General features: G+C 40.5%; 1 protein-coding gene across 2 annotated transcripts in view; it reads left to right on the top strand.

Annotated features, from left to right (window-relative positions):
• The window catches only part of su(r) (dihydropyrimidine dehydrogenase su(r)), a 99112-nt gene that overhangs the window by 55008 nt on the left and 31716 nt on the right, over positions 1-12388 (top strand). For both annotated transcript variants that reach the window (XM_070086615.1, XM_070086616.1), the window contains one exon: positions 7688-7778. In XM_070086615.1, the coding sequence (XP_069942716.1) occupies positions 7688-7778 (91 nt within the window). The remainder of the gene's footprint in view (positions 1-7687; positions 7779-12388) is intronic.

The raw sequence follows: 12388 nt of genomic DNA, 5'->3' as shown, positions 1-12388 counted from the left end.
TTCATGTTATCATAGTGGGTTATAGATCTACTCAGGCTTCTAACTGCATTCCTATAACAATCATTTTCATTATTTACTTCTCTCCTAATATTATTCCTAATGCTAGACACAGTTATACCAAAGTTATATTCTACATTCTCCTTCTGGGTACTCTTCTTGGCTAACATATCAACTTTATCATGAAGGAGTAATCCAATGTGTGATGGGATCCATAGCAATTGTACATTAATTCCTTTGTCCCTAATTTTTGAGTATCTATACCTGGCTTTCCCAATGAGCATGTTGTTGGAGTCATTATATGAGTCAAGAGCCTTCAATGATGACATAGAATCAGTAGAGAACCTAGAGAACCTAGGATAACCCAAAAAAGTCAGACAGAGTGACTTACTTCCATTGGGGTCCTTTCTATTTCCATTGGGGTCCTTTCTATTTCCATTGGGGTTACTTCCCTTCTGTCTTTTAATGCCACTAGGACCAGCTTGAGAGTCACTGGACCCCTGTCTCACAAAATAACTGTCCACAGTCCTCTGTTTCTGGTGCCTCTTTAAGATTTCCCTAAAATGGGACATGGTTCTGTCACTGAACTTGTTGCAAAGATAGCTTGTTTCAGCTTGCTCAGTGTGATACTTCTCCACAAACATTTGGACATCATTCCACTTCTGTATTATTTCCTTCTTCACCTCTATGGTGTTTCTCACTTTACCACAGGGGTACCACTAGCAAGTTTCTTTGGGCCCATTGTAGCTTATTTCACAGTCCCACAAGCACTAAACACAATGAAATAATCGTAAAATGTTTGAACGAGAGCGCAGGTTAGTGTTCGCTCAAGGATCAACAAAACCAGACTGGCTCACGGCACCTGCGTGGGGACGCGGACAGGTCCAGTACCCGGTGGTTCGAAAATAGGGGCGAGTTCGATAATAGGGACAAAGTTAGTTTGAAAAAAGCTTTCTATTTTCAAAGAGTTTGATAAGCGATACGTTCGAAATTTGAGGTTCCACTGTATGCCTTTTACTCCTCAATTTGCTCAGAACTTGCCTGATCTTGAGCTTTCCTCTTTATTCATCACATACTGTATATGATAAACTTTTTTGTCTTATTGTAGTCATTCCTTTTCTCTATATGCTGAAACAATCTACAAATACATACCCCAAACTTACCATTTTTTTTTAACACGTCAGTCGTCTCCCACCGAGACAGGGTGACCCAAAATGAAAGAAAAAACTTTCATCTTCATTCAACACTTTCACCATCACTCATACATAATCACTGTCTTTGCAGAGGCACTCAGATACGACAGCTTAGACATCCCTCCAAACTGCCAGTACCCTAAACCCCTCCTTTAAACTGCAGGCATTGTACTTCCCATTTCCAGGACTCGAGTCTGGCTAGCCAGTTTCCCTGAATCCCTTCACAAAATATTACCCTGCTCACACTCCAACAGCTCATCAGGTCCCAAAAGCCATTCGTCTCTATTCACTCCTATCATGCTCATGGACACTTGCTGGAAGTTCAAGCCTCTCCCCCACTGAACCTCCTTTAACCTCCCTCCAACCTTTTCAGGGATGGCCCCAACCCTGCCTTCCTTCCTCAATAGATTTATATGCTCTCCAAGTCATTCTACTTTGTTCCATTCTTTGTAAATGACCAAACCACCTCAACAGTCCCTATTCAACCCTCTGACTAATAGTTTTAGTAACTTCACCCCTCCTCCTAATTTCCATACTATGAATTCTCTCCATAATATTTACACCACACATTGCCCTTAGACACGACATCTCCATTGCCTCCAGCCGCCTCCTCGCTGCAGCATTTACAACCCATGCTTCACACCCATTTAAAAATGTTGGTACCTACATGGATAACATTTTTTGTATTCACAGATACCTCAACACACCACTCACCTTTTTTCCTTCAGCAGCAAGTAACTGTGTCAACTCCCATTTTGTATTTGATTCCCAATAATTTAATCCCACCCCTCTCCCCAACACCCTAACATTTACTTCTTTTACAACCCCATCTATAAATATGTTAAACAACCATGGTGACATTACACATCCCTGTCTAAGATCTACTGTTATTGAGAAGCAATCTCCCTCTCTCCTACACACCCTAACCTGAGCCTCACTATCCTCATAAAAACTCTTTAAAGCATTTAGTAACTTACTACCTATTCCATACACTTGCAACATCTGCCACATTGCTCCCCTATCCACTCTATCATATGCCTTTTCTAAATCTGTAAATGTAATGAAAACTTCCCTACCTTTATTTAAATACTGTTCACATGTATGCTTCAATGTAAACACTTGATCTACACATCTACCCATTCTGAAGCCTACTTGCTCATCTGCAATCCTTCTCTCTGTCTTACCTCTAATTTTTTTCAATGATAACTCTACCATACACTTTATCTGGTATATTCAGTAAACTTATTCCCCTATAAGTTTTACAATCTCTTTTGTCCCACTTTCCTTTATATAAAAGAATTACACACGTTCTCTGCCAGTCCCTAGGTACCTTCCCCTCTTTCATACATTTATTAAACAAAAATACCAACCACTCCATCACTGTTTCTCCCCCTGCTTTTAATATTTCTGTCATGATCCCATCAGTTCCAGCTACTTTACCCCCTTTCATTCTATGTAATGCCTCACGCACCTCCCCCACACTCACATCCTGCTCTTCTTCACTCCTAAAAGATGTTATACCTCCCTGGCCAGTGCATGAAATTACTGCTTCCCTTTCTTCATCGACATTTAAAGGTTCCTCAAAATATTTCCGCCATATACCCAGTACCTCCAGCTCCCCATCAACTAACTCCCCTACTCAGCTTTTAACTGACAAATCCATTCATTCCCTAGGCTTTCTTAACTTGTTTATTTCACTCCAAAATTTTTTCTTATTCTCAGGAAAATTTCTTGACAATGTCTCTCCCACTTTATCATTTGCTCTCCTTTTGCACTCTCACCACTCTCTTCACCTTTGTTTTGCTCTCCATATACTCTGCCCTTCTTATATCACTTCTGCTTTGTAAAAACCTCTCATAAGCTACCTCTTTCTCTTTTATTGCACCCTTTACCTTATCATTCCACCAATCACTCCTCTTTCCTCCTGCACCCACCCTCCTATAGCCTGGAGTTTACCTGGAGAGAGTTTCGGGGGTCAACGCCCCCGCGGCCCGGTCTGTGACCAGGCCTCCTGGTGGATCAGCGCCTGATCAACCAGGCTGTTGCTGCTGGCTGCACGCAAACCAACGTACGAGCCACAGCCCGGCTGATCAGGAACTGACTTTAGGTGCTTGTCCAGTGCCAGCTTGAAGACTGCCAGGGGTCTGTTGGTAATCCCCCTTATGTGTGCTGGGAGGCAGTTGAACAGTCTCGGGCCCCTGACACTTATTGTATGGTCTCTTAACGTGCTAGTGACACCCCTGCTTTTCATTGGGGGGATGGTGCATCGTCTGCCAAGTCTTTTGCTTTCGTAGTGAGTGATTTTCGTGTGCATGTTCGGTACTAGTCCCTCTACCCCACATTCTAATACTGCATTTTTAAAACTATCCCATCCCTCTTCAACCTACCACCTCACTACCTATACTTACACTAGCCCACCTTTCTGCCAGTAGTTGCTTATATCTCACCCTAACTTCCTCCTCCCTTACTTCATAAACTTTCACCTCTCTCTCTCTCTTACTGTTGCCATTTTCCTCTTGTCCCATCTACCTCTTACTCTAACTGTAGTTTCAACTAGATAATGATCCAATATATCTGTTGCCCCTCTATAACATTTACATCCTGAAGCCTACCCATCAACCTTTTATCCACTAATACATAATCTAACAAACTACTTTCATTATGTGCTATATCATATCTTGTATACATACTTATTTACCCTCTTCTTCATAAAATATGAATTACTTATTACCAAACCTCTTTCTACACATAGTTCATTTTCATTTACCCCTGGCACCCCAAATTTACCTACTACTTCCTCTACAACATTTTTACCCACTTTAGTATTGAGATCCCCAACCATGAGTACTCTCTCACTTGGGTCAAAACTCCTCATGCACTTGCTCAACATTTCCCAAAATCTCTCTCTCTCTCCTCCACACTTCTCTCTTCTACAAGTGCATAAACACTTGCTATAACCCACTTTTCACATCCAACCCTTATTTTACTCCACATAATCCTTGAATTTATAGATTTATATTCCTTCTTTTCCTGTCATAACTTATCCTTCATCATTATTGCTACTATACAGAGTATATCTTTCTTACCAATAGTAATATAATCCTCCCATATTCTTACTCAGAATTTACACCTGGATATGTAAAACCAATGAAATAATATTAGTAAGAATAAAAATTTAGAATTTTAAAATTTATTTTTAAAAAAATTGTGGAGTTGTTAATGTTCTTAAAATTAACAATACCTGAGTTAATCTGTATATGTCAGAAGACTGCTTTTACATGGATATGCACAGACTAATACGTAGCACAGCACTTCCAGTTACAATCCTCGTCTACCTTAATCAGAGACATAGTCTTCATCATATATGGTAAAGTATATACGTATTTATTTACAAGTGACCCTTTAAAGGAGGGGTTTGGGATGTTGGCTGTTTGGAGTGACATCTGAACTGTCATATCTGGGCACCTTTGCAAAGACAATGATTATGTGTGAATAATGGTGAAATTGTTTCTTTTTTGGGTTGCCCTACCTTGGTGGGAGACGGCCAACGTGTTGGAAAAAAAATGGCCCTTTGGTCTAAATACTGAAAAGAGCATTTTAAGGCTTCACTTCCTGGAGTTTACCTGGAGAGAGTTCCGGGGGTCAACGCCCCTGTGGCCCAGTCTGTGACCAGGCCTCCTGGTGGATCAGAGCCTGATCAACCAGGCTGTTGCTGCTGGCTGCACGCAAACCAACGTATGAGCCGCAGCCCGGCTGGTCAGGAACCGACTTTAGGTGCTTGTCCAGTGCCAGCTTGAAGACTGCCAGGGGTCTGTTGGTAATCCCCTTTATGTATGCTGGGAGGCAGTTGAACAGTCTCGGGCCCCTGACACTTATTGTATGGTCTCTTAACGTGCTAGTGACACCCCTGCTTTTCGTTGGGGGGATGTTGCATCGTCTGCCAAGTCTTTTGCTTTCGTAGTGAGTGATTTTCGTGTGCAAGTTCGGTAAGATAAGATAAGATTTCATTCGGATTTTTAACCCCGGAGGGTTAGCCACCCAGGATAACCCAAGAAAGTCAGTGCGTCATCGAGGACTGTCTAACTTATTTCCATTGGGGTCCTTAATCTTGTCCCCCAGGATGCGACCCACACCAGTCGACTAACACCCAGGTACCTATTTGCTGCTAGGTGAACAGGACAACAGGTGTAAGGAAACGTGTCGAAATGTTTCCACCCGCCGGGAATCGAACCCGGGCCCTCCGTGTGTGAAGCGGGAGCTTTAGCCACCAGGCCACCAGGCCACCCCGGTACTAGTCCCTCTAGAATTTTCCAGGTGTATATAATCATGTATCTCTCCCGCCTGAGTTTCAGGGAATACAGGTTTAGGAATCTCAAGCGCTCCCAGTAATTGAGGTGTTTTATCTCCGTTATGCACGCCGTGAAGGTTCTCTGTACATTTTCTAGGTCAGCAATTTCACCTGCCTTGAAAGGTGCTGTTAGTGTGCAGCAATATTCCAGCCTAGATAGAACAAGTGACCTGAAGAGTGTCATCATGGGCTTGGCCTCCCTAGTTTTGAAGGTTCTCATTATCCATCCTGTCATTTTTCTAGCAGATGCGATTGATACAATGTTATGGTCCTTGAATTTGAGATCCTCCGACATGATCACTCCCAGGTCTTTGACGCTGGTGTTTCGCTCTATTTTGTGGCCAGAATTTGTTTTGTACTCTGATGAAGATTTAATTTCCTCGTGTTTACCAGATCTGAGTAATTAAAATTTCTCATCGTTGAACTTCATATTGTTTTCTGCAGCCCACTGAAAGATTTGGTTGATGTCTGCCTGGAGCCTTACAGTGTCTGCAATGGAGGACACTGTCATGCAGATTCGGGTGTCATCTGCAAAGGAAGACACGGTGCTGTGGCTGACATCCTTGTCTATGTCGGATATGAGGATGAGGAACAAGATGGGAGCGAGTACTGTGCCTTGTGGAACAGAGCTTTTCACCGTAGCTGCCTCGGACTTTACTCTGTTGACGACTACTCTCTGTGTTCTGTTAGTGAGGAAATTATAGATCCATCCACCGACTTTTCCTGTTATTCCTTTAGCACGCATTTTGTGCACTATTACGCCATGGTCACACTTGTCGAAGGCTTTTGCAAAGTCTGTATATATTACATCTGCATTCTTTTTGTCTTCTAGTGCATTTAGGACCTTGTCGTAGTGATCCAATAGTTGAGACAGACAGGAGTGACCTGTTCTAAACCCATGTTGCCCTGGGTTGTGTAACTGATGGGTTTCTAGATCGGTGGTGATCTTGCTTCTTAGGACCCTTTCAAAGATTTTTATGATATGGGATGTTAGTGCTATTGGTCTGTAGTTCTTTGCTGTTGCTTTACTGCCCCCTTTGTGGAGTGGGGCTGTGTCTGTTGTTTTTAGTAACTGTGGGACGACCCCCGTGTCCATGCTCCCTCTCCATAGGATGGAAAAGGCTCGTGATAGGGGCTTCTTGCAGTTCTTGATGAACACGGAGTTCCATGAGTCTGGCCCTGGGGCAGAGTGCATGGGCATGTCATTTATCGCCTGTTCAAAGTCATTTGGCGTCAGGATAACATCAGATAGGCTTGTGTTAATCAAATTTTGTGGCTCTCTCATAAAAAATTCATTTTGATCTTCGACTCTGTCTGGTTAGCGGCTTGCTAAAAACTGAGTCATATTGGGACTTGAGTAGCTCACTCATTTCCTTGCTGTCATCTGTGTAGGACCCATCTTGTTTAAGTAGGGGCCCAATGCTGGACGTTGTTCTCAACTTTGATTTGGCATAGGAGAAGAAATACTTTGGGTTTCTTTCGATTTCATTTATGGCTTTTAGTTCTTCCCGCGATTCCTGACTCCTATAAGATTCCTTTAGCTTAAGTTTGATGCTTGCTATTTCTCTGACCAGTGTCTCCCTACGCATTTCAGATATATTGACCTCTTTTAGCCGCTCTGTTATTCTTTTCCGTCGCCTGTAAACGGAGCGCCTGTCTCTTTCTACTTTACATCTACTCCTCCTTTTTCTTAGAGGAATAAGCCTTGTGCATACATCGAGTGCCACCAAGTTAATCTGTTCTAGGCATAAGTTGGGGTCTGTGTTGCTTTGTATATCTTCCCAGCTTATATCAGTTAGGACTTGGTTTACTTGGTCCCACTTTATGTTTTTGTTATTGAAGTTGAATTTGGTGAATGCTCCCTTGTGACTAGTCTCATTATGTCGGTCTGGGGCTCCACGCATACATGTCTGAACCTCAATTATGTTGTGATCTGAGTATATTGTTTTTGATATGGTGACATTTCTTATCAGATCATCATTGTTAGTGAAGATGAAGTCTAGTGTATTCTCCAGTCTAGTAGGCTCTATTATTTGCTGGTTTAAATTGAATTTTGTGCAGAGATTTAAAAGCTCAGTTAATATTAAAAAAATATATATATTGAAATAAGATATTAAAATACAGCATGAGGTTTTTCTTTCTTTTATAGATATTCCGTCAGATGAATATTCCACAAGTTCGACCACCCAACTTACCAGCAGATCTTCCAGAGAGTTATGATGCAAAGATTGCTCTTATTGGTCAGTACCTTCAACCCATGTGAATACGACAATATATGCATTTCTCTTCTTCTGCCCCTGGCCTTGAGCATACAATATAAGAATCTCGTGTTATAATTGCATTAATTTGTTACATATTGTACTGTTTATTAATCAATGTTGCATATTTTTTTCCTTTTCACTAAGATTTTATTACATAATAGGGAATTCATATTCCTGTTATTAGTTTACCTTTCTTATCCAGCTGAACACTAGTATTTGAGGAAACTCATTGTTCTATCTCATGAGGATGCCCACTGCAACATTTGAAAATAGTTTTTTTATATCTCTCTTGAGGAAAAATTAATACAGAATTCTACTGTAATTTGCAGTTCTGTAAAGCACAGTATATTATTTGTGCATGAAAATCATTCATAAGCACCTGAAGGTTGTTCAGTTTAATATCTTTATTATGTGCCCCATACCAGTCCTGTGAGCAGTAGTCAAAGGATTACAGAGGTACAAGTGGGTCCAGGGACTAGGCCCCAAAGTTTTGATAGCTGAGCAAGTTACGAAGGTATTGAACTCCAGGTAGATCTGATCACAATCATGACCAAGTGATAAAGGTAATAAATCATCCACATGTAGTAGGTAGGTAGGTAGTAGGTTGGTAGACACCAACCACCCAGGGAGGTACTACCATCCTGCCAAGTGAGTGTGAAATGAAAGCCTGTAATTGTTTTACATGATGGTAGGATTACTGATGTCTTTTGTCTGTCACATAAATATGCAAGATTACAGGTATGTCTTGCTACTTCTACTTACACTTAGGTCACACTATACATACATGCACTTGTTTGTTTATACACGCTCATCTGAGTTTTCTATGAATTTTATCTTAATAGTTCTTGGTCTTATTACTTTTCTTTTTATATCCATGGGGAAGTGGAATAAGAATCTTTCCTCCGTAAGCCATGCGTGTTGTAAAAGTCAACTAAAATGCCGGGAACAATGGGCTAGTAACCCCCTTTTCCTGTAATAATTACTAAAAAGAATGAGAAGAAAATTGTCAAAGTGGGAAGTCTGAATGTGCATGGATGTTGTGCAAATGATAAGAAAGAGATGATTGTGGACGTTATGAATAAGAAGAAGCTGGATGTCCTGGCTTTAAGTGAAACAAAGCTGAAGGGGGTGGGAGAGTTTCAGTGGAGAGGAATAAATGGGATTAGGTCAGGGGTTTCAAATAGAGTTAGAGCTAAAGAAGGAGTAGCAATAATGTTGAAGGATAAGATATGGCAGGAAAAGAGGGACTATAAATGTATTAATTCAAGGATTATGTGGAGTAAAATAAAGGTTGGATGTGAAAAGTGGGTTATAGTAAGCGTATATGCACCTGGAGAAGAGAGAAGTGTAGAGGAGAGAGAGAGATTTGGGAAATGAGTGAATGCGTGGGGAGTTTTGAACCAAGTGTGAGAGTAATGGTGGTTGGGGATTTCAATGCTAAAGTGTGCAAAAATGTTGTGGAGGGAGTAGTAGGTAAATTTGGGGTGCCAGGGGTAAATGAAAATGGGGAGCATTTAATTGAGCTATGTGTAGAAAGAGGTTTCGTAATAAGTAATACATATTTTATGAAGAAGAGGATAAATAAATATACAAGGTATGATATAGCACGTAATGAAAGTAGTTTGTTAGATTGTGTATTGGTGGATAAAAGGTTGATGGGTAGGCTCCAGGATGTACACGTTTATAGAGGGGCAACTGATATATCGGATCATTATTTAGTTGTAGCTACAGTTAGAGTAAGAGGTAGATGGGAAAAGAGGAAAATGGCAACAACAAGAGGGAGGTGAAAGTGTATAAACTAAGGGAGGAGGAAGTTCGGGTGAGATATAAGCAACTATTGGCAGAAAGGTGGGCTGGTGCAAGTATGAGTAGTGGGGGGGTTGAAGAGGGTTGGAATAGTTACAAAAATACAGTATTAGAATGTGGGGCAGAAGTTTGTGGTTATAATTGGGTGGGTGCAGGAGGAAAGAGGAGTGATTGGTGGAAAGATGAAGTAACGGGTGTGATAAAAGAGAAAAAGTTAGCTTATGAGAGGTTTTTACAAAGCAGAAGTGTTATAAGAAGAGTAGAGTATATGGAGAGTAAAAGAAAGGTGAAGAGAGTGGTGAGAGAGTGTAAAACGAGAGTAGATGATAGTGGGAGAGGCACTGTCAAGAAATTTTAATGAAAATAAGAAAAAATTCTGGAGTGAGTTAAACAAGTTAAGAAAGCCTAGGGAACGAATGGATTTGTCAGTTAAAAACAGAGTAAGGGAGTTAGTAGATGGGGAGATGGAGGTTTTGGGTAGATTGTGAGAATATTTTGAGGAACTTTTAAATGTCGACGAAGAAAGGGAGGCGGTAATTTCATGCACTGGCCAGGGAGGTATACCATCTTTTAGTAGTGAAGAAGAACAGGATGTGAGTGTGGGGGAGGTGCGTGAGGCATTATATAGAATGAAAGGGGGTAAAGCAATTGGAACTGATGGGATCATGACAGAAATGTTAAAAGCAGGGGGGGATATAGTGTTGGAGTGGTTGGTATTTTTGTTTAATAAATGTATGAAAGAGGGGAAGGTACCTAGGGATTGGCAGAGAGCATGTATAGTCCCTTTATATAAAGGGAAGGGGGACAAAAGAGACTGTAAAAATTATAGAGGAATAAGTTTACTGAGTATACACATAGTACTCACTTATGTACTCCCACATCATAACTTCAACAATCACTTTGAACCTTTTATCCATTGTTGACAGGAATATAATTGAATCATTGTTTTCACAGAAAGCATTTTAGAAAATATGAATATACCTTTTGTCTTGTACAAGTTTGATTCACTTATAATTAATAATCTACTGTACAACTATGAAATAATTACTATACTACTGTACAACTATGATATAATCCTTAGTGTTAAGTAGTCTGTAAGCCAATAATGTTAATGTTAAGTTGGCCCATAATGCCTAGGCATAATAGAGGCTCTCTTTGCATTGCAACCCACTGTTGTAAATACAAAATCTCAATGTACTGTTTGCAAAAACATAAAATAAATCAATAAATAAACAGTAGGGTTTTAATTGAAAGAATTAGTTTTATTTTATTTATTTTTTTATTTTATGTCTTTGCAAACAGTACTTTGAGATTTTATATTTACAATAGTGGGTTGCAATGCAAGGAGAGCCTCTATTATGCCTAGGCATTATGGGCCAACTTTACATTATTGGCTTACAGACTACTGAACACTAAAGATTTTATCATAGTTGTACAGTATCATAGTTGTACAGTAGGACAGTAATTATTTCATAGTTGAACAGTAGATTATTAATTATAAGTGAATTAAGACAGAATGTAGGATTGCGGATGAGCAAGGAGGTTTTAGAGTGCGTAGGGGATGTATAGGTCAAGTGTTTACATTGAAGCATATATGTGAACAGTATTTAGATAAAGGTAGGGAAGTTTTTATTGCATTTATGGATTTAGAAAAGGCATATGATAGAGTGGATAGGGGAGCAATGTGGCCGATGTTGCAAGTACAGTGGACCCCCGCTTAACGATCACCTCCAAATGCGACCAATTATGTAAGTGTATTTATGTAAGTGCGTTTGTACGTGTATGTTTGGGGGTCTGAAATGGACTAATCTACTTCACAATATTCCTTATGGGAAAAAATTCGGTCAGTACTGGCACCTGAACATACTACTGGAATGAAAAAAGTTCGTTAACCGGGGGTCCACTGTATATGGAATAGGTGGTAAGTTAATAAATGCTGTAAAGAGTTTCTATGAGGATAGTGAGGCTCAGGTTAGGGTATGTAGAAGAGAGGGAGACTACTTCCCGGTAAAAGTAGGTCTTAGACAAGGATGTGTAATGTCACCATGGTTGTTTAATATATTTATAGATGGGGTTGTAAAAGAAGTAAATGCTAGGGTGTCTGGGAGAGGGGTGGGATTAAATTATGGGTAATCAAATACAAAATGGGAATTGACACAGTTGTTTTTTGCTGATGATACTGTGCTTATGGGAGATTCTAAAAAAAATTGCAAAGGTTAGTGGAAGAGTTTGGGAGTATGTGTAAAGGTAGAAAGTTGAAAGTGAACATAGAAAAGAGTAAGGTGATGAGGGTATCAAATGATTTAGGCAAAGAAAAATTGGATATCAAATTGGAGAGGAGTATGGAAGAAGTAAATGTTTTCAGATACTTAGGAGTTGACGTGTCGGCGGATGGATTTATGAAGGATGAGGTTAATCATGGAATTGATGAGGGATAAAAAGGCAAGTGGTACGTTGAGGTATATGTGGAGACAAAAAACATTATCTAAGATAAGATAAGATAAGATTTCGTTCGGATTTTTAACCCCAGAGGGTTAGCCACCCAGGATAACCCAAGAAAGTCAGTGCGTCATCGAGGACTGTCTAACTTATTTCCATTGGGGTCCTCAATCTTGTGCCCCAGGATGCGACCCACACCAGTTGACTAACACCCAGGTACCTATTTGCTGCTAGGTGAACAGGACAACAGGTGTAAGGAAACGTGTCGGAATGTTTCCACTCACCGGGAATCGAACCTGGGCCCTCCGTGTGTGAAGCGGGAGCTTTAGCCACTGTGCCACCCC

This window comes from Cherax quadricarinatus, chromosome 19 (assembly GCF_038502225.1).
Source record: "Cherax quadricarinatus isolate ZL_2023a chromosome 19, ASM3850222v1, whole genome shotgun sequence".
NCBI lineage: Eukaryota > Metazoa > Arthropoda > Malacostraca > Decapoda > Parastacidae > Cherax > Cherax quadricarinatus.
Note: the sequence above shows the minus strand (reverse complement) of the source record. Positions and strands in the feature narration are given on the sequence as shown.